Source organism: Pagrus pagrus (genome assembly GCF_965226575.1).
Source record: "Pagrus pagrus genome assembly, chromosome: 8".
In the NCBI taxonomy this organism is placed as follows: Eukaryota; Metazoa; Chordata; class Actinopteri; order Spariformes; family Sparidae; genus Pagrus; species Pagrus pagrus.
Genome location: NC_140192.1, coordinates 29,326,865 through 29,350,726, shown reverse-complemented (window position 1 = coordinate 29,350,726; position 23,862 = coordinate 29,326,865). Strand labels below are relative to the sequence as shown.

General features: G+C 40.1%; 1 protein-coding gene across 2 annotated transcripts in view; it reads right to left on the bottom strand.

The window, feature by feature from the left end:
- pdzd2 (PDZ domain containing 2) overlaps nucleotides 1-23,862 on the bottom strand; it is an 83,774-nt gene that overhangs the window by 49,568 nt on the left and 10,344 nt on the right. For both annotated transcript variants that reach the window (XM_084360483.1, XM_084360484.1), the window contains exon 2: nucleotides 2,451-2,679. In XM_084360483.1, coding sequence (XP_084216609.1) covers nucleotides 2,451-2,570 — 120 coding nt within the window. In that variant the 5' untranslated portion in view covers nucleotides 2,571-2,679. The remainder of the gene's footprint in view (nucleotides 1-2,450; nucleotides 2,680-23,862) is intronic.

The following is a 23,862-nucleotide window of genomic DNA, read 5'->3' as shown; positions in this document are numbered from 1 at the left end:
TCAGGACAAAATAAATTAGACTCTTATTAACATAATCAACATACTTCAGCACAGTTCATAATCGGTCCTGGGTCATATAAGAAAGCATATCAGAAATAACATAAATCAATTAATCCAAATTAAATATCCTTCTTGTGCTTTAAAGTCATTAGAACAGTGTCAATTGGTAAATGTCCAGCAATGTAGGGTGAATCGGAATGTGTGTGTGTGTGTGTGTGTGTTCAGTCCATGTGGTATGACTGGGACAGGAGGGGGAAGGGAGAGTCTAAACTGGGAGATGTGATGATTTCCCAGGTTTGTGAAAGAGTAAGGGGATGTGGACTAGTGTGAAATGGGGAGCAGTGGTGAATTCAAGGAAGGCAGTCTCTGGGCAAAAAGGAAATACTAAGTCTCCAAATGAAGAGCAATAATCCACTGATAAAAACTCACAGTCAGGAGCTGTAGTTCACACATGCCTCAGCAGCAAAAAAGGTAAAACTTCTCAAACCCGCTCTGATGATAGGTGAACCTTGGTCCTGATACTTGGTCTCTCCAGTGGTTTTCTCCAAACACTCCTTCCTTTCCAGACCCTCTTCCTCTGCTTATGCTCCTAGTCTCTGCTTGTCCTCACACACACACTCTCCTGTTTTTTTTCACCCACAGGTGTGCACTCACTTTATCACTTTTGCCACACCCACTCTTTCACAGCCCCTCCTCTCCCTCACAGCAATCTCTGCTGTGAGGGAGAGGAAAGGAGCGGTCCAGTCTGCTACACTTGCCAGATATATCTCGAAATCATTCTGTCCCATTCGATAACATCTTTGGCTGTTACTGCCACTGGCAGGGTCTGGAAAAGATAGAAATAATCTTGGAAGAAAAATGATTTTAATCCCCTCCATTTTTGAGGCAATATTTATTAAAGGATTTAGATTCCATCTTCCAGTATCAGATTTTATTCTAGAGAGTAAGGGATCATAACTAATGGATTTTAGTTGACCTAAGTCCTTTGATAGATTGACTCCAAGATTATTTATTGACAATTCCTTGACGATTTCATATCTTTTCCTGATTACTTGGTCTGGGGTATTATTAAAAAGGTAAGAACCTGTGTTTCATGTATTCATTCAATATGTAGCCCAACAATCAAACTTACTCTGTAAGAGTTGACATGAGTTCAAGGAAGGATAAAGAAGGTCTGGACATGTCAAGACATCATTCGTCAAAAGCACTATCTTCTGCACTCCTCCCTCCATTTCCATACATTTTATATTTTCATCCCGTTTTATCCATAGGCTCAGAGGTTCCAAATATTATCCCATTTATTTTGATTCTAGCTGTTGGTTTGTTACATATGTACAGCCTGTATGGTGCTGATAAACATCTTATGGAAATGAAACTGCTCCAACAACCTTTGAAAAAAAGTCATGCCAGACAGAGTCGAAAGTCTTGTCAGGTTTGGTGAAGGTAGAGTTTGCATCCACAGAGGATACAATTTGTCTTCTTCACCAAAAGCATAAACTAAAGGACCACTGTAGTTACTGAAAAGTAAATCTACATTTAACCAAATCACACACTGATCGAGTTGAACTTTAAAACACTGCTAAGGGAAATCCCCTCCGGTAAAAATGACTTTATCACGGGAAGTGGTCAGCTTACAAGAAGGGAGACTATGCAAAGATGGACTGAAATGAGAAATGACTGAGGCAACCACATACGCATAAGCACATGATGGGTTGTTTAAATGAGCCAGGGAGGACGCACACATGGGATCTGTCAGTTAAGTTATTGGCTGTTTGTGTGTCACTCGTGGCACGCTGCAGTATTAAGGGGTATGACAGGCTTTTTATGTCATAGGCATTATGTGCATTCCAATGGTTTGCATTTAATGCATACAGGTGAAACTATCCAGCATTTCATCAAACTATTTTCTTATAGCTATCGATGACATGTCTATTGCCAATACATATTGCAATCATCTTAGATTTAAATCTCCACTTATCAGAATGTGGAAGTGCCTAATAATGTCATTAAAGGGGAAAACATGGACCAGCAGCGATAAGGGTATTGTAATGCTTGCTCTCTCTGTCTCTCTCTGTGTCTCTCTCTCTGTGTCTCTCTGTGTCTCTCTCTCTGTGTCTCTCTCTGTGTCTCTCTCTCTGTGTCTCTCTCTGTGTCTCTCTCTGTGTCTCTCTCTCTGTCTCTCTCTCTGTGTCTCTCTCTGTGTCTCTCTCTGTGTCTCTCTCTCTGTGTCTCTCTCTGTGTCTCTCTCTCTGTGTCTCTCTCTCTGTCTCTCTCTCTGTCATGAAGTACTAGGCTACAATTGAGCCAATAACAATTATAATAGCTCATAGTAATTTTCAGTGTTCCAACAAAAATTAAGTTAGGAAAATACTTACTTTTAGCCGTTACATTTTTAAGGTTGGGCCATTTAATATTTAAGTAGAAACATGGGGGTGAACTGGATTAAGTACCTTATTACCACAATCGTCCTTGTTCAGGTCGTTGTCCTGCTGTGATCTCGTTGTCTGAGCCCCGGGCCAGTCCTCCAGTAGCTGAAGGATGCTGAGGGCGTTTTCCTGAGTGATAGGCATTCTGGCATTCTGGTGCTGTTGGGGGTCCCTCACCAACAGCCACTCTGATGCTTCCAACAGTCAGTACAGTTACAGGCACGAATGTGGGCCGATAGCCCCAAATCCATCTCTGTAAGAGAAATTATAGAACGTAAGATAAAAAGTAAAGGAAAATAAAAAAGGACTAGTTGTTATTATTATACATTGCCAATCTGAGCTTCATAGCTATGTTAACTGATAATGTATTATATTCAAAGCCTTTTTAAGTTTAACAGGGAACTCAGCAGGGTTGCTCTTTGAGCCCCCTTTTTTTGATTTTGGCATTTGAGCTTTTATTTTCATAGCGTTTAGTAGCCAAGAGATATCAGGTGTGCTGAGACACAGGACTGAGCATAAGTGGGGCTTTTCCATACACGTGTTGACTCTGATGACTTGGATTGACTCAGCTTGTCAGCCCAGCGTGGCAGGAATTTGCTGTTTTCTCCCTCCCTGCAGTATTATAAAACATTGCTCTGCTAATGCAATAATAAACACATCTAATTTCCCAGAAATTCTTCATAATCAAAGTCCCCTGGTAATAGGTCATACAGTTTAAAAGCTTTTATTATGAAGCAGCAAAACCAGGAAAATTCACCAGCAGTAACTGAATATTTCTGACACAACAAGACTCTGGTTGAAACAGTAAAATAAAGCAGGTATCTAAAAAGGACAAACCTTCAGACAACAGATTCAAAGGCTAAAAAAGTACAGAGAGCTGAACGCACAGATACTTTCAAAATGTTTTTCTCTCTCTCGAGCCTCCTGCACAGACATGGGTCTCCGTTTTTAAAAATCATTTTAGCATGTTTTTGGAAAGATTTAAGACACCATGTTCCCCCGTTCTCTCTTAATCATCTGAAAAATGATAACCATCAAAATTACAACACTTCCAAACTATCTTTACCTCATTCAGTGTCCTCTTGTGTTCATCCACATTACCTTTTTAAACCTCTAGACTATAATATTCTCATATATTCGGAATAATGACTGACATCCACTGATTTCCACTTTTATTATGGGGCTGTAACATATGCCTCATGTTGTTTTGGAGGCAGGACCACCTTGAGTCTAACCCTCTGTCTTGAGTAGGTATGGAGGTTAAATCCTGTGAATTATCTTCTTTCCCTGCTTTTCTGAGACCTGTACTTCTCTAGTTTCGGTTAGGGAGAAGTTTGGTATTCTCTTTTTCATTATTAAAGCCGACTGCTTTTACCCTTTCTTTATGATATGCATTTTGGTAGGTAAGGGTAGGTAGTAGGGTAGGGAGATCGTGTGACTGCGCTGGCCACTCTCTTATAGACAGAATACCAGCTGACTGCTTGTTCCCTAAATAGTTCTTCCATACTTTGGAGCTATGCCTTGGGTCTTTATCCTGTTGTAGGGTGAAGTTGGCTCCAATCAAGCACTGTCCACAGGACAGACCATGGTGTTGCAAAATGGAGTGATATACTTCCTAAAGATCCCTTTAACCCTGTACAAATCTCCAACTTTATCAGCAACAAAGCACCCCAGACCATCACATGTTCTCCACCATGCTTGACAGATGACATCAAGCACTCCTTTGGCATTTTTTCATTGTTCTGCATCTCACAAATGTTCTTCTGTGATCACAGACTTTGTCTGTCCATAACACGTTTTCCAGTCTTCCTCTGTCCAGTGTGTTCCTATGCCCATCTAATCTTTTCTTTTACTGGTCAATGTCAGATTTGGCTTTTTCTTTGGTATCCTGGAATCACCTCTACACTGTTGATTTTGAGACTGGTGTTATGAAGCTGCCATTTGGGGAATTGTGAGGTGCCTGTTTTTCAGACTACAGACTCTGATGTGCTTCCTCTTGCTCAGTTGTGCACCAGGGCCTTCCACTTCTCTATCTATTCTGGTCAGAGCCAGTTCACTCTGTTCTTTGAAGAGAGTAGTACACACTGTTGTATGAAATCTTTAGTTTCTTGGCAAAGTCTCACATTGAATAACCTCAGTTTCTGAGATTGAGAATAGACTGATGAGTGACAAACTTAGATTAGCTAACACAATGTGCTTATGGACTACAGGTGTGATGGTTGCTGAAAATGGTCTCTGTACACCTATGGAGACATTTCATTAAAAATCTGCCTTTTCCAGCTAAAATAGTATTTTACCACATTAGTAATGTATTGGCCAAAGTGGGGCCCATGGGCGATGGTTGGCCCGCCATAATGGTTTACAGTATTTGGCCCACCAGATGTATCTACTGAAAAAAACAATTCAATTAATTTATATAAAATAGTATACATCACAGTTTTTATTTTTTGTGAGGTAAAAATGCTCTTCATACATGTAGGATCCTTAATTCTATGTATTTTTTTCTTTTAAATCTAAGGGAACAATTTTGCATCTTAACAATATAAAAGGTGTGTAGTTTTGGCCTGTCGCCCACCATTAAAATTCAGTTTCAACCCTCCAAGGGGAAAAGGTTTGGGCACCTCTGGTCTAGACTGTATTTCTGATCAATTAAATGTCATTTTATCTAAAAGATTTTGCTTTTCTTTCAAAAACAAGGACATTTATTAGTGACCCCAAACTCTTGAGTGGTAGTGTATATCTTTCACAAATTCAATCTGGGATGTAATTCTAAGAATTGTACTCAAGATGTTTGTTTTGTATATTGTTGCCCTTTGATCTTTTGATCTCTTGTTGTCAATTTAAACTTATTCAGGAAAAATATAATAAAAAAGATTTGCAGAGTAATCTAGCTTAACAAAAATGTCATTGGATAAGTCACAGCTTCAAAACAACATGTATTTTTTTAGTATAATGTTTTGAGAGCAATACAGAAACTGTTGCAGACAGGGACATAGAACCAACTGGGTTTCAGGTGAGAGAGATATGTACAAATGAATGTTGTTATGTATGTGGCATGATTATAATATATTTAGTCTCTGACATGATCAAAACATCAACTGCAGGTAATTTGACTAACTACTTCTGATTTACCACAAAACCTTTCGTAGTTAGTCATACGTGGTCATAAGTATACGTGTGAGTCAAAGTTGTTGTTATTCTGCAGTTTCTATTGTAATTCAACATGCATATTGGAGACTACGGTTGGGTGATAATTTGTATTGCAATATTGTCCAAATGTAGTTACTTGAGATGACCAACTGACAATCCGATCACCATAGGGCAGTGAGATCAGGGGGGCAGGAGAGTTACATCACAGCACATCCAAGAAAATCTTGTATGGATGACTTGAGCTCAGCCACCTCACAAATGGTTAAAACTACAAACAAGCACAATTAGGACAATAACCAACATAAACCACCATGTTCTGAACAAACAATAACAATTAGAAGTTACACCTGTGAAACACAGTTGAGACACATGATGTCATGAAGTCATGGAATTAAAAGGTGGGATAACTGATGAGGCTTCCCAAGTACTTCAGAACAGTGTTTTCTGTGGGAGAGAGGCGCTCCTGTTGCTGCAGACTTTGGGCTTTCTAGCTTCAAGACCTGAAGTAAATAAAAAAAAACTGAGCGAAGCATAAAACACTATGCCCCCTTCACGGAGCACAGACCTTTTGGTGAGAAGGGCACATGGAGAACTGAGATGCCGGGTGTCAGACCAAAGGAAAAGAGACAGCAAACTAGTTTGTAAATAAGGATTTAAAATTCACTCATCACTCAAGCTGATTAACTGGCCTCAGTGGGCGGACATGCCCAATTCTCTAAGAAGGGCTCCTCTCTGAAGTGAGGAATCTGGTTTAACCCTTCATCTACACCCTTAACTACAGACAGAGAGCGAAGTGCAGCCACATCTGTGGCAGATATAGACAAAAACGCAGGCTACCATGAGACCACACTTTAATGACTATGCAGAGCTTGGGCTTCAAATAAACTGTTGGGCTTTGTGGTACCATATGGCTCTACTATTCCTGTAGATTCTAACCAAAGGAAAACAGGGCCTGCCCTGTGCTGGCCCGAGCTGAACCATGGGCTGGAAGAGGAGGTGTCAGTTTACAAGTAAGTAGTGGAGGTGAGAAGTTGAATCTCAGGAGGATGAAGCTCTTGTAAATGTAATATCGGGAGGTAAGGACAGCATTTCAATCCCATAATAGATGAATAAAGGGAGAGTGTCTGGGAGATGAATTAGAGCTTTTCTGGGCTTAACGAAACATGCAATTCTCAACTGATTTTCGACTTAAGTTCAGTTTTCTCAGTATGGTTAGCAATCCTTAGCCTGTTAGCACATTTACACTGAAACTAGCATGTGAAAAGGGTTTTTAAAATGTGAGTTAACCCGCTAAACATAGGTGATTAGGGTTGGGTACCGTTCACATTTGAACCAATACCAGTTCCGATACCCCTACCTGGAATTCAATACCGGTACCGAGCAGTACCTTTTTTTGGTACTTTAATCTGTACCAACAACAACAACAATAAAAAGGTTTTTCTGTTCTAACCAGCTAAATCATTCACTTGTAGAGTCAATATATCATGAGCCATTTTTCTAGTAGCAATGCACATCACATCACATCAGTCAGTCGTAAGTTTTATTTCAGTGGCGTCTTGCTATATTGCATATGAATCTGTAAAATAAAATACTTTTTGAAGTTAATTGCTACATTTAGCTGTTCCTGCTCATCAACCTAGTGATATAATGAACAAATGTAATAGAAAACACCAAGATGTATATGTGCTGCTCTCTACTGGTGGCTGTATTTCAAACCGAATGGGGATTTTGAGTTTGTGTTTTGACCCCTTGGGCGTCCTGTAGTAGAGGTTTTGACGCTACAGCAGCAGATTGAGTTAATTATGTGAAATCTGCAGTTATAATTTAGTTTCCAAAGCATATTAAATACTGTATATGCCTGTGCATATGAGCACACGTATGGTTTTATTTTACGCATGTGAATTAAAACATTGTTTGTAAATATCCTTTAATTATGGTAGTGATGCTATCCCCCATTAGCGCGTTAGTGGGAATTCTTATCATGTGTTAGCATCAAGCTAGCGGGCTGACTGCTTGTTATATAATATCGTTTCAGGAATCAAAGAAAGCATGCTGTAATAATTCCTCGTATACTGTATGCAGTTGACATACTGTTGGTTTCATAACCAGGTTTTGAATATACTAATAATCATACTGTTTTAGTCAACTAAACTTTTTTTTGAGTTTTGGGGAGACGTCTCACTCTGCATCCCTCTCTATAACTTTACTGTAAAGATGCGACTCAGGTACTGAAATTTGGCACCGATTGATTTCATGTGAATTGCTACTTGGTAGTACTGACATAATTTGGTCGGTACAGGAGTCCGGTAGTACAGGAGTCCAGTACCCAACCCTATAGGTGATTAACTCACACACCAGGGAACAGTAGAAAGCAGCAGATCATATACCTCATTGTAATACATCCAGAAGAGGTTAAACTTGTTTTAATTATTAAACAAAGTACCGATCAGGCAGCTGTCAGGCACTGAAGCCAATCCAGTGGACAGTTTGCTAATATTTTTCACTTCAGTCTCTCTTTCAAGTATGAACAAGCAAGTGGCCTTTAATTCATCACATGTCAAAGCATCGTGCTTGAAGAGTGGCGAATTTTACTTGTTCACCCAGCTGTTGTGTTCACATTACAGCTGATCTGAGGTGGAGACATGAATACCCATGACTACTGCAGAGTCAATTGACCCGCGTGTGAATGCCGATTGTACACATTCACATTGAAGACAAAAGCCAGATGACAGTGGGTATTAGTGGGTTTTTGGACTAGTGTAAAAGGGGTATTTGTGGCTCTACAAGAGCTTTGTTAAGTCTGAGAAAATGACTCTGATGATGTAATCTGACAGAGATGCTAAAAAGATGCTTTAAGGAAGATTTAGGATCCAGTGTAAATGTGTCTCTCAAAAGGTCCCCAAGCTTCACCCTTTGTAGAAGTGCAATACTAAAGACTACATGGAATAGCCCTGTAAAATAGTTACAGCTAATCGTGTCTATTGTCTCACTGTTCAGAATCTTCTCCAACACTCCTCGGCATCTTGACTGCATGAGCCAAGGAAATTTTGTAGTACACATGCACATGAATCTTTTACTTAACAAAAGGGGCGAGAACAGATAAACTACTATTAACCAATCACATAGTTCAGAAAACTGAAAACTGTTTGTGCCAGCTGCACTGGGACTGGCAATCCTAATGTGGGTGTGTGCAGAAAATTCAGCTGACTATTCAGCTTTGTGCATCACCACAGAACGCAGGCAAACTATTCTCCTATGCTTTATTTAGAGAACCACTGGGAAGGGACACAGACTGAGTTGGCAAAAAAAACTGGACTAAAAGCCAAGAGGATATAATATACAATCAAGAGTGCCTATAAAATTACTAAACATTAAAAACATATGTACAAATACATAGTAAATACTAGCCTGATCCCAAAAAAGTTTGGATGCTGTATTAAACCTGGATACAACATAATGTGTCAATTTGCTAATGCTTTTTGTTGTATGCATTTGAAAACAATAAAAAGTGCCTGCAAACTAAGTTTGATGCTACATCTACAAATACAAGCTGTGGCTCTACCATAAAAGCAAAAGCCATTTATCAACTAGGGTGCCGCTGTGAAAAAAATACCCCACCACCTAATTCACTTGTGACAACACTGGTAATACCCAGTACACAGGTTTTTTACAAGACAAAGGCATTTTACTTCGTGAAACACGAGTTGACTTTCATAATGATGGAGGCTAGTCACAGGAAATGCTATGTACATATCACACCCACAGAGTTTAAAAGCCTGCAACCCCCCTCCAGTTAGTTAGAACTGAAGAAGCATCTTGGATGAGAGGTGAAACGTCTTCCAGAAACTGAAACAAGTCCAGTTGCCTACGATACAGCACTTAGATTAACCATGACCTGGATGACTGAGAACCTTCATTAACCTAACGTTAATGGAAAACGCAGGAACTGTTAGATGAAGTAACCAATTCCTTTTCCCTCGTTAACATTATCAGATTCCCTATTAGCACCAGGTTTAAATCCAAAATATTGCCAAATAGGCGCTTTTGCTTTTCAATTGGAAAACAAATCCTCTGCCATTATCTTGTCAATCAACTGTCCTTGCATGATAAGTGAAATGTCACTGAAATGCTACTCTGTGCAGCGACGCTGCTGATGGTGCTGCTGCACAGAGTAGACCCTGTTCAGTTGTAGCATCGATTTTCCAACTAAGTATTGACTTTTAAAGAAGCAAAACCACGGTTGGTGCGGTTTGCGAGTAATGTAAACAGTCTATGCCCGACCACCATGTGACCGTTTTAAGTCTAATATCATCAAATGACTTCTCTGGTCCTGGGCCCATCTGAGATGAACTGACTCAATCTGGAAATGTGTGCTGTGGCCTGATGAGTCCACATTTCAAATTGTTTTTGGAATCATGGACATCATGTCCTCGAGGTAAAGAGGAAAAGGACCATCCAGATTTTTACCAGAACAAAGCTCAAATGGTATGGTCTGTGTTAGTGCCCATAGCATGGGTAACTTGCAATTACGCCCATACACAATACACCTGAAACCATCAGAATGATGTGCGACTTTTTCAGAATTTCCTCATTTTTAGTTCAAACAGACAAAAATACCACAGTTTTTTTTTTACATTTGATGTCATTCTATCTACTTGTGAGAAGGTATGTGAAAAACCACATATCCCCAGGGGCAAAATCAGTAAGTCACCTTCTCTGGGAATACAAAGATCAGATCCCCAGGGTTCCAAGCCCTGCTTGCCAACAATGTGTTAATTCATGCACGTGGTGTGTTTTCAAGTGCAGCTTGTAAATTATGGTAAAAAAATATTCAAATGCCTGCATTGCATATTTTTTTAATGTCCAATCATAAAAAATCTTAGTACATATCTTCAGTAGAGACGTGGAAATGTCTTAATTATAAGATGCATTGTGTTGTCGGCGTGGAAGATTCTGCATTCATGCAGAGACAGAGCACAATCAGGAGATTGCAGCCTATGTTGACTGTTGATTTTCCAGCCTCGACTGGAGGCAAAACTTCGCTGTCATGCTTTGAATTGTTGGCAGACATTAGGCAAACGTCACTTAGGCCTTTGTTAGGAGATATGTCGGAGGGAGGCAGAGATCAGCAGCGTATGATAAAAAGACCCTCCCAGTATTTTGAAAGCAGACATATTGGGGCATTTGTCAGGGATTACAAACTTGTTGGGAAGGGCCAACTAAACGGAACACACGCTTTTGTGCTTCACAACAATTCCCCTAAAAAATACAAGTGTTGTCACCAAATCTGCAGTAGAGTCATGTGTGATGTTTGCCACATTCAATGAGTGCCCTGTCTAAGAGCTGCGATGTGAAAATGATATTTTTGTAGATTACAGCAAACTTGTAATGCAATGTAGACTGATTTATGTTTTGATTTGGTAATTTTTATGTACTGAGGTGGGTCACACAAAGACTGGTATTGAAAAGATGCAGTTTTTATAACATTGTAGACTTTTGTAGTCAGATTACTGAAAGGAAATTCTGTATAAAGAGGGAATTTAGATTTATCTTACTACTTGTATTAAACGACGTAAAAGTAGGCCATGTCAGTAATATAGAAAAATAAATGATGTGTGTTCAAATCTTTGACGGGCAACTCGTGATTGAATCGAATAGTGAGGCCAGTGAAGAGTCACTCCCTTAATCTTGTTTAGGAATAGGCCTCCCAAAGCATTTTGACCCCAATCAGTAGGGGACGTCACAAACGTGAAAAGTTTATGTGGGCTGCATGGATTTGTGCAACCTAGGGACATGAATTTTGGTAGCGACTGATTAAAGTGGGCGTGACTTATTACAACAGATCTAAATGTGATGTATGTCACATCCCAAAAGGTCAATTTTTTTTTTTTATTCAGAATTCTGTCACTTTAGCGCGTGTGCAAATCCATTTTGCTAGTTAAATAATCTGGATAATCTGGGCGCAAAGTGCGGCGCACGGCGCAAGGAGGTGGTATTTAGACTCTTAATTAGTCATGGGTGTGTTTTGGGTGGAACATAAATGAAAACAAAAATGAAGTGTCGTCTCCCATTCCCTTGAAGAGCTAGGTGCGCCAGGGCCTGGAGCATATTAAACAGTATCACTTGTCTTCAGTGAGGGACAGGGATGTGATCCTCGACGCTCTGCCCCAGCATTTCACAATCATCTGTCCCATCAACAACTCTGTCTGACTGCATATGAAAAAATACACTGATATTAAACTGAAGAGGATGAGCGCTGCTGCCCGCCCCTCTCTGTGTGTGCGCAGATCTCAGTTTGTGGATCAGACGGGACGGGTCATATAAGTATCATCCTGATCAATAACAGTGGGATGAGATGGTGAAATATGTCCTTAATGAGAAAATATGAATGACATTACCTGCATCGATCCTCCAGCAGCAGAAACCATATGGGTATCTCTACATTAACATGTGATTTGTGCACAAGGAACAGCTGATAAAATTAATTGATAGGAGAGTTTGTAACTAGAGCTTTTAGTTTTGCTGTTTAAATGTTACATTACGTTACATTTCCATGAACGTGAAATGTTTAAAATAACTGAAAGCAGCCTCTCAAATCCATAAAATCAGAGTGTATGAAGTGTGTGAACCCGCCTGTGTAGGCGCATCTAATGCATCCTTTAATTATCAGGAAACAGACTGCACCTTTGACTTCAGACCAGCTTTTTATTGGTCTAAGACGCTGTCGCTTTCTGCTGCCTCAAGATAGCAATCCTCCATCAGTGCACCTGACCACACCTCTCTTTAAGACCAACACGCCCAGGGGTGCACAGGTGGGCACAAGTACATTTGCTATTCATAGGTGGGAGCTGGGTGTGAAAATGATAACTGCCCCCTGAAACTGTTGCTGCTGTGTTGCTGCACCCCCCTCAGCACAACAAATGAAGTAGTGTTCTTTACCTGGTTATGTTTATATAGCCTGGATTAAAGAACGGAGTAAAAACGAATTCATCAAAGATTTGCATTTAGTATTACATCTTCAGAACATTGTAGTTTCACCATGGCAGACCGACATCAATAACATCAGCCAACACATAATTACGTAGCCCAGAGTTGGATTCCTGAAGTCCTTATGAAATGCCCTTCACATCTTTCCTTGACCTGATGTTTTCCATCGTGGTTAAGAAAATGTGGGTAGGAAAGGACATAGGAAGTGCCTACATCACCTTACATCTCCCCAATAAACTGCTTCTATTCGAGAACGACTTATTTCTTTTGGCCAAAATTATGCTCAGTAATTCTTGAAAGTGTAATCAAAAGATACTGGAAAATCCAATGCTGAGTCATGCTTCATCCCACCTGCAGAGGAAGAGCTGATTCTATCCCTGAGAAGTGAGCTGAATGTGAGAGAAAACCACCAGCCACTGTCCAGAGAAAGTCGCCTTTCACTGGCAGGGGAACCTATTACCAGCTTCATAGTTTGTCAACAAGTGGTGGGAGTTGAGTTCAGTGAATCCAATGCCTTTTTGTTTTTCCCCAGTGATTTTGGTCCAGTTCAAATCAACCTTGTGTGTTTACGTACAACCTCATGGATGATTACAGAGATGCTTTTTCTCAGACTCAAAGGTCCTCTGACAGACTTAGGGCTCCATCTGGCACTAAGAGCGCAAGTGTCACTGTGAGTTTCAGACTGACACAGTTGTCATTTTCACACCCAGCCCATATTGTGTAAATAGCAAACGTGTTTGTGCTCACCTGTGTACCCCTGGGCATGATGGTCTCAAAATGAGATGTGGTCAGGTGCATTGATGGCGCAATGCTATCTTTAGGCAGCAGTGACTGCGCCCTAGAGCAACAGAAAGCTAGTCAAAAGTCAATGGTACAGTATTTTTCCTGCTCTTTAAAGAGTGCATTGTTCAGATAGTAAGATGCACCTACACAGGCAGGTTCACAACACGTGTACACTCTTCAATGATTTTATGATTAGAAAGGTTGCTTTCAGTCATTTTAAACATTTCCATGGGCAGAGTGATGTCATTTTAACAAACACATTTAAAAAGCAAGCAGGTGTGAACGGTTGTTAAGCTGTCTGGGGAGGGAAGACAACTAAACAACCATTCACACCTGGGCTCACCTAGCCCTTACAACCCACTAGTCGCCCTAACGACTCTGAAACTCAGAGCTCACACATGTCCTTAACAGCTCTGTAAGGACACTCCCACACAGAGTTTAAAAGCCTGCAGCTCCTCCAGTTAGTTAGAACTGAAGAAGCCTCTTGGATGCGAAATGTCTTCAAGAAACTGAAACAAGTCCAGCTGCCTATGATATAGCACTTAGAACAACAGTTTTTAGTTTTGATTTTTAAATGTGTTTTAAAAAGAATTACCATGACCTGGATGACTGAGAACCTTCAACAAAACTAAAAGCTGTCGTTGAAAAGTTGAAAGGACAGAGGAAAATCTGAAGCCTCTGAAATAAATATTTTAATAGTGCTGTCAAAAGAGTTAATTTAGATTAATTAATTATAGAAAGAATGATGCGTGAAAAAATAACAGAGATTAATCACACTCTATGAAGCTCCTTGACTGTACTTCACTGAACACTGTCAATAGCAACTTTGCAAACATAATGGAGGCAATAACTAAATGCTGCTGAGCATACTGAATGGAAAAGTCCCACTGCAGCCAGTGTTTCTAACTGTCAAACATTTAACATTCTTTCTCAAACTGAGAATGGGCTGTGGTTAATAGTCAGACATTAATCCATCGCTACCACCGACTGTCGCTCTCCACTCACTCTCTACAAACTGCCCTGTTCCTAAAAGGAGCCATGCCACTCTTAAACAACAGAATCCAAGCTTGGTGGATGACACAAAAGTCCCAGATTCTACAGTAGTCCATTCCATTTTAGCAACAGCTTAATATTAATAGTTTCAGCACAAATTATTTGTCAAAAATGATGAAACATTGTCAGGAAAGATCATAAAAATACCAAAACACACTGAAGTGGGGCTTCAGAAAACGCCCAGATGGAACTGTTGACAGGAGCACTGTTCTGTGCAACTTATGCAGTAAGGAATTTTCTAACCATCTTAGTATCACAAGCTCAAAATATCACCTCCTTTTAAAGTTTAGAATGTCCATTTATTCATTGATTCTACCAAAATACATTTGCATTTAAATATTTTAAAATGCTTACAGCAAATATTGGCATAATGTGACTAATTTCGATTGATTAATCAAAATGTTTGTAATGAATTGATCAATGAGAGCTTGACAGCCCTAATTTTTAGACTGCTCTGATGGCGCTCAGGAGGACGGATGCAAACAATTTCCCTGTACAAATCTGGACTTTATGTGAATTTTCATATGTAGAAGAACGAAGAACATTAATTAACATGAAATCCTGACCGATCCCCTCGACATCTCCGGAGATTAACGTTATCAGTGAATTTAAGCTGTTGCACCTCTTGCATAATGTGCAGCATGGCTCATTTAATGGAGAGATGCACTTATTGTTTAATCTGCTGGAGGATTGCTGCAATTAATGTAATTAATATTTTCCTCATGCAAGATGTGTTTAACCCACCCAGATCCCACCTGCTATTAATCAGAATGATCATTTTTATGACTCATCATGCCTGATTCAAGTATCACTATTACACACACAGACGTGCAGCAGTGCTCAGCTAAATATCAATGTATTTGTTCATATGCAGTCAAATTTAGCTGTTAATTGGACAGACGATTGGGAAGCTGGAGAAGCAGAGGGTCCCATGGCCACAGACCACATACCTGTCTCAGAGAAGACGAGTGCCTCTATTTAAATTTCAATGCACCTGGTCCTGGCACACCTGGCTCATTAAAAGGGACTAGCAGATGGCACTCTGATTGGTTTAATTTTAGGTACGCCCAAAACACACCCATGACATATACCCATTAGGAGTCTAAATACTACCCCTTAGCACAGTGCACCTCACTTTGTGCCTAGATTATCTGCTGTTTAACTAGCAAATGGGAGTTGGACGCGCCCTAAACGCACTTGAGCCATGGACCATGTGCCACAGATCGTTTAAATAGGGCACAGAAAAACATGTCATGTTCACCATATTAATTAATTACCAAGCCATAACCATCTGTCTGCATCAGTTTTTTCACATTCTTTTGATAATGTTGGTTTATTTTCTAAAAAAGTACAATTCTGTCCGTATCTCACAAATTCCCCTTTTAAGTAAACACTACAGCTCGTATCCTGAATTTGGAATGGGGGTCGGTTTGCAAAACTTTCTCGATACTGTGGCACTGCTAAAATTGAGCTAAGTAAGTTACAGTATAATGTAAACTTATCGACAAATGCCACACGTAAAGATTATAAAACAGCAGTCTTATTTTGACCGGCTGTCGGAGGTTCAGCAGTTTGGTCGACTTTTGCGTATTTTGGCTCTGCTGTCAGTCATTAGTTGACATTACCAGGATTATTACGCATGTCTAACTGTAGCAATGACTGTTAGATACTGTATACACTCAGTAAATCATGAAATTCTTGCAGCAGGTATGAACAAGGAGCCGCTTCAGCTTCTACCCCATGAAGAAACAACCAGGGCCTGCAGAGCTGGATCCTGCTGCATCAAGCGTTGGACCGAAAAAACTATGACAAGTAAGTCTAAAATGGCTGAAGAGCTCACTTATTGTACTTGTTGTATTATAAACCGTGTGTCCTGTGAAAACCAAGTGGCTGTCTGATGAACACGTTTTTCTCAGCGCTCCATGTTTCCGCTATGTGACAATATAAAATAGTTAGTGTAGTACACAACTGTTCTTTACTTTCTTCCTGAAAGAGGACACTAGGCACTGTGGATTCCAGAATTCCAGTCCAGCCACCCCCAGTGATGAATGACCAACCTGCCCTTTATTCTCACCTGCAGCTGGTCTCATCAACAAGCCCCCCCAGTGGATGTCTGTCTCTGTACATTACATCAGCTCACACCTTTCTCCATCATCCCATGACATATATTCTCTACACTGTGAACCTTTGCACATCCCATGATGCAGGGCTTTGCACAAAACTGTATAACTTTGTGAGTCTAATACATACATGCTTGCTATAGTATTTGTTAAAGTATTTTCTTATATTTTTATTGTAGTTTTTGTATTCTGTATTCATGTTCTTTATGGTTTCAGTAATTAGCCTTCATTTTGAAAGCAGCTTTTGTAGAGGGGCATTTTAGTGTTCACTATTGCAATGATATTTGTGTCAATTTTGCAAACGTTGTAATACATTTCAAAACATTTAAGGTTTTTTGTGTTGACACTGAGACTGAAATGAAACATTCCAACCTGCTGGAAAGGCTTTTGTCCCAGCTTAACTCAAATGTGGATTATAATGGTTTAGTATGCTTGCTTACACAGACCTGTGTTTGTTACAACAACAGAATGAGCTGTTGCAACAGTGCAGCTGAGGGTGAATGTATGGGTGAATAGACACATAAATAGACACATAAATAGTTGTAATTATATTGGTCTTTACAATTTTAAGAACTTGCAACATGAATTTGCATAGAAACAAATTAAATATATAAAATAAATTACAAAACTGGTTTGAACTAAACATTGAGAACAAGGGAAATACTGTCCTCTATTTTTGAAGCAGGTGGCTGAGAATTACAAAAAGCTCCTTTAAAGTGCTAGAGAAAAGCTGACTTTAACCTTATTTCTAAAACTAGTTAAATAGATTTTAGTTCTTTTCAGAATTTAGTTCTTTTTAAAGGCCTAAGAGAAAAAAACTAAACAACTGTTCCTAAAGGTGTGATATTTTACTCATCGTACCAGAGAGAGGCTTAGGAGAATCAACCTTCAACGAAGACAACGCGCAATCTCAGAGGCTTTGGAACATGTCCTCTACTTAAAAAAGTTTGTATTTGTTGACGGAAAAAACCTTGTAATTATTGGTAATGTTCACACTGCTGTTCTACACTAGCCAAGAAAATACACACTCAACTGTCATGTTAAAACCTTGTTATATTTATCTTTTAATAAAAGTTAAAGTTTTACGCCCTCCATGTTGGGTTGAGTTCCAGAGGTGACCAACATCGTATTGAAGTATCAATATTTGTCAAGGTACTGTATCAAAGTTACAAATTCCAGTATTGTGATAACACTACAAGCCAGTGGCCTTAAAGGATAACTACCGTTTTTTACAACCTGGACCTTATTTCTAGCAAAATATATGGTCATTTACTCACCCAGATAACTTTGGTGTCATTTGGAGTCGTTCGGACTAAATTAGATCCAGCGTAGCGCCGATATATCCATATAATGCGAGTGACGGGGCAGCGACACACAGCCTCTATATAACGCATTATCTGCCACGAAACTAGTTCATTCCATTAATATTTTGTCATGATACGCTCGTGCTATTCCCCTCTGAGTCCGGGCTCGTCCGTTATCAACATCCGGGGTCAAACTAGCAGTAGCAGCTACAGGTAAACAAGCCGGGCTGTCGTGGGTGCGCGCGCAGCTCAGAGACGACATCCTCCAGGTCAGAGGTAGTAGGTCAACCTACAGACCCCGGATGTTGACAATAGACGAGCCCGGACTCAGAGGGGAATAGCGCTAGCGTATCATAACAAAATATTGGTGGAATGAACTAGTTTCGTGGCAGATAATGCTCATAAAGGCTGCGCTTCGGTGCCCCGTCACTCGCATTATATGGATATATCAGCGCTACACTGGATCTAATTTCGTCCGAACAACTTCAAATGACACCAAAGTTATCTGGGTGAGTAAATGACCATATATTTTGCTAGAAATAAGGTCCAGGTTGTAAAAAACGGTAGTTATCCTTTAACTTCAACACACGTCATATCATTGCGCCTGACAAGGGGAGATCAACGTGTTCACCTAGGTGTTGTGTTTTATCACAGCTGTTGGTGGAGGCGGATAAATACCCGTAACTATTTCAGAGTCAATTGATGCAGGAGTAAATGGCAATTTAAATTCAAGACGAAGGCCTGATATTAGCAGGTGTTAGTCAAGATTTACACCCCTTTCACACTGGACAGAAAAGACACTGTCTCCTTCAATAGCCTTTAATGGGCAACATTAAAGGCAAACATGCAGTAAACAATCAGCCTATGATCATGGGGGTTTGTAAAAAAGAAATGCCCTGTACACAATCCAGTCATCAACCCAATAAGTTTTTGAACTTTGCAGATGACACAACCCTCTCTGGTGGGAATGAGTCTGCCTAAAATTAAGAGACCATCTGCTGACCTGGGGTGAACTGAACAACTTGCAGCTCATTGCTCTGACAGTGGACAGTAGACAGTGGAGATAGTTACGGATTTCAGGAAGAGCCAAACCCCACTGAGTCCATCACCTTGTGTGACTCCTCAGTTGAAGAAGACAAACTATGTTTCCAACTGTGAGGCCCACTGTAACTTAAGTTTTAAAACATTTTAAAAGTTAAGCTTGGACTGTAGGGCTGTAGCTATCGATTCTTTTTGGAATCGATTAATCTAGCACTTTATCGATCGATTAATCGATTAATCGTATATATATATTTTTTGCATTTTTAAACAACCAAAACAAATAATGCATGACGAAAATGATGTGGCTGTAAAATGATCAACCATTTGGCTTTTATTTCTTTAAAAAACAGAGGTATTTCTTACAACTCCAACATTTGGCTCCAAAACTTTATTGCAATTTACCCATTTAGTGCAAGTGCAAACAATTAAATAACAATACAGTTTCAACTTACTGTAAAACATGTATAACATGTAACACTATGAATCAATACAAACTTAAATAGTAACGGCCATTTTGCCTTAGTGTTGTCTTATACAACATTACAAAAAGGGATTGCACCTTCTAACCACCTACTAACAAATAATATATAATCTCTGGGATAGGTCTATTTGCTATGGTAACCTAGCAACCTGTGTGTGTGCACGCATGCTGTGTTATATATAATTTTATGTTATACACAGCACCAAATCACAACAGAAGTCATTTAAGGTCACTTTTCCTATAGAACCGGTCCGGACCGTGTTCATTTAATTAATAATTTCTTCATCGTCGCGCATCTACAATTCTCCTCCGCTCTGTTTTACGAAGGGAGGAGCTCCGGACCGACGTAAACAAACACACGTGCACACACACTTACAGACAGACAGAGAGAGAGAACATGTCACGTCGGTCTCAACTGTCTGTAAAGCAGATATCATATCTACGTTTTTTAAACGCGCACAAACTGATTCTGCTCTGGCATGTCATCTCGAGCCTTCGCAGTTCTCCGTCGTGGTGGCGGATACGCAATGCAATCTCCTGCTGGAGAACCAGCGTGAGGACGTGAGTTTAGAGGACCAATCACAGCCCTTGCCGTCTCCGTTTCCCCGCGACGGAGTGCCGGACACTCCGCGCCCGGAGAGTACGAGAGGCTCTCCGGCTCTCCGGCGATGGAGAGGGCTCTCCGTGTCCGTGTACGGCACTTTACGCAGTAGTATTAACAACGGTCCGTGTGGAACATTCAAGATCCCTGCGCGTCATAGGAATTTAACGACGCTTCGAGGCAGAGTTTTTGCCTCGACCAATTTTTGTAATCGAGTAACTCGAGTAACTCGATGAATCGTTACAGCCCTATTGGACTGATATGCTTACTTCCAAATTCAATACTATCAAAATAAATAGCAGCTGTCCTCATCTTAATCAGTAAGGACCAGGGCTGGGTATTGTTAAGAACCTCACGATTCGATTCGATTACGATTCTTTAGGTCGCAATTTGATTCAATTTCAATTCGATTCAATATTCACTTAAATGGAATCTTAAATTATAAATCTTTCCTCTAGGAAATTCTAGTTCGAATTGAAATGTAAACAAAGGTACTCGATGTGTTTAGTTATAAAATAGTGCAACCATAGTTAAGCTGAGTAAGTGCTATTGTTTCTGGGACTGCATGGTACATTTTTGTCTGACAAAAACATAGACATAACCGCGGTCCCTCCACCCTCCGGCTAGACTCGAGGGGGTAAAACGTTGACACTGAACCCCCCTCTCTCCCCGCAGGAGAGTGCTACCCGCGGGCGCATGGTGCAGCGGCCATGGTGAGACCAGCTGTGCTGAGAGTTTACAGTCTCCGAAAGAGTGGTGCGTCAGACATCGGCTACCCGCCTCTGCAGCTCCGACGGTGTTTCCGCGGCGCATCACCCTCCGACCCTCGAGCGAGGTCGCGGGTGAGGCGCTTCCAGCTGCTGGAGGCGGCGACCGAGAGGTGTCCGGCGAGGAACAGCACGTGGTCGGGGGCCGCTGCTTGCCTGAATCGATTCAGAGGATTTTATGAATCGAAATTGAATTGGGAAAAAATATATTGCAATGCATTGATAAATCGATATTTTTACCCATCCCTAGTAAGGACAGCCACTTTTGGAAGTGAGCCTCCTACCTCAGCACACAGAACTTTATATCTTTATCTATCTGATTTAGTCCTAATCAGTACCTGGTGCTCTTTTAAATGTAGCTCCTACTGTATTTTTATGTTAATGTGTTTTAATGTTTCTTGTTTTGACTGTGATGTTTGTGTTAAATGTAATTTTTTGCACATGCAAGCAAAGACAAATGTCTGCCATTTGCACACAAAAAGGTAGACAGTGTAGTATTAACTATTACTATTTCTATACCGATTCAGAATCTAATTTTAAAACCGATTATCAATTGAATGCTCTATTCTACTCTTTTGCTCCAGGATATTGTCCATTGCTCCAAACCACTCACAACCAAAGTCCACTGAAATACAATGTGAAACATAACTGTCAGATAAGATTAAGTGAATTTAACAGTCTCTTGCCTGTTTTAGAACAAAATAAGCAGGAGGGTGAGTGGCCAATCATATAGTTGTGATGTCATAGCTTTACAGAAGGCATTATTCCCGGTACATCATCATTAATATTGCTTCAGGACAGCAACAAAGAACAGTCAGAAGCAAGCCGTTGTGGCTGATTGCATCAGCTTTTTGTCACTTGAAAACTAAAATGCTACGTTTTTAATTTCACTGCTTTGTCCTGGATTGACAGTTACCTGTCCAGGGGAAGGCAAAGAGTGTACTTTAACTACAGCGTTTCTGATAGCAAAGAATTACGATGTGCAGTTCCACAGGGTAGTTGCTTAGGACCTCTACTATCTCTACTACTATCCTTACCAGCAATCTCTAGTATCTCTAGTAGTATTAGATAAAGCAAGAATAGGTAGGTATATGCTACAACAATGTATATTGCAGCATTAACATATCAAGAATTAATTGATGTGCTCAGTACTAAGTTCAAAACAGCAGCTGAGTGGGTAAAGAAAACAAAATTTATGGTACTTGGATGTAGACATACTGTATGGTCGTAAGGTAAATCCTCAATAAAGCTTTTAATTTGGTGAAAAGCCAGTAGAAATGGCTATGTTGGAAGGCAGACTTAGGTGGACTGAACACATTGATAATATTACAACTATAATGGTAAAAAGCACTGCCATAACCAGGACATGTTATCGGTATGCAACATCTAGCCCTATGAACCAAGCGGTCCAGTCTTTAGTGTTTGTACATCTTGAGTACTGTCCAGTCATTTGGCCATCTGCACGCAGCTAAGAAAGACCTTAAAAAAAACCTGCCAGATTAGCTTAGTGCATGCAAATGTCCCTCAAATGCATAAAACTGTCCCATGACTTGCTGGGGAGAACAGCTTAAAAAAGCTAGTCTTCTGATTTTCTTCAGGAATGTCAATCATCTAGGTAGGTAGGTAGGTAAGTAGGTAGGTAGGGAGGTAGAGAGGTAGGGAGGTAGAGATTTAGGTAGGTAGAACATAGTACCCATTCACTGCAAAAGGAAGATGTTGACACATGCAGTCATATAGAGTCATGAAGAGCATGCAATGCAAGCCAAACTTTTATCTCACTCATAATCTACTACAATAACGCATCAATGTGTTTGTGTTAAGTGATGGGTAGTTGTTGGGTAGCTAGCAATACCGTTATTGTTGTAACCTAACTCCTAGGAGAGATCACATCACAATCAGTGAATTTACAAGAGAGATGTAATACTCTCTCTGTTTCTCTGCAGAGCATGTGGCAGCAGGTGGGACCCCTGGAGTGAGGGGAGATTGTCCACAAGTTAATAGGTCGCTAATGGCTTCATTCTCACGGATAGATAAAAGACATTGAGAAAAAAATGCTTAAACACGTTGCCACATATACTTGGGCAGCCATTAATATATCAGTCTATGTGTGGTAAACACTTCTAATTGTGACATCTGGACTTCAGGAGTTGAACTTTCAATGATAGTGAGTGTATGTAAGTGAGGTCTTTTCATATAAGCTTTAAATTACAATCTTCAGACACAGACAGAGAAGAAGGAACGGCAAACAGATTTAGTGCATCAACAGTAAAATAACAACAGTATTATGATGACATTTCCAGTAATGACCTAAATCCCTCTAAATGGAGCCCTTCCCCCTCTGCACATAATCTCTGGCTCACTGCTTGTAACAGATTTAAAGACCTACAGACCTACACGCTTTGGGGCAGCAGTAGCTCACTGGCAGTAATGAGGATTTGGCTTTGGAACAGCACAGACCATAGCACGGGGTGTGGACTGGAAGCTTGAGAGGTTCCAGTTAACCTCCCGGGCACTGTAAGGTTGCCAGTGACCCTTGAGCAAGGGACAAAGCAAACTAGACGGGGCACCTAACTATATGGCAGCCCCATCACTGTTATATTTCTCTCAGTAAATGCATGTCTATAGGTCCAGTGTGACTTGGATTTCGGACCAGTGTGTGAACAGACTACATTTCCACCAAGGGGAAAGATAAAGTAATTCCTGTTCTTCTTCAGTCTATGTTCATACAGACTTACAGCAAAGAAATAAAAAGCTGATTACCCCAATATGTATATACACACATACACATATACATATATATATACACATACATATACATATATACACACATACATATACATATATATATATAAATATATATATACACACACACACACACACACACACACACACATACACATACATATACATATATATATATATATATATATATATATATATACAGTACAGACCAAAAGTTTGGACACACCTTCTCATTCAATGAGTTTCCTTTCTTTTCATGACTATTGACATTGTAGATTCACACTGAAGGCATCAAAACTATGAATTAACACATGTGGAAATATGTACTTAACAAAAAAGTGTAAAACAACTGAAAATACGCCTTATATTCTAGTTTCTTCAAAGTAGCCACCTTTTGCTCTGATTAC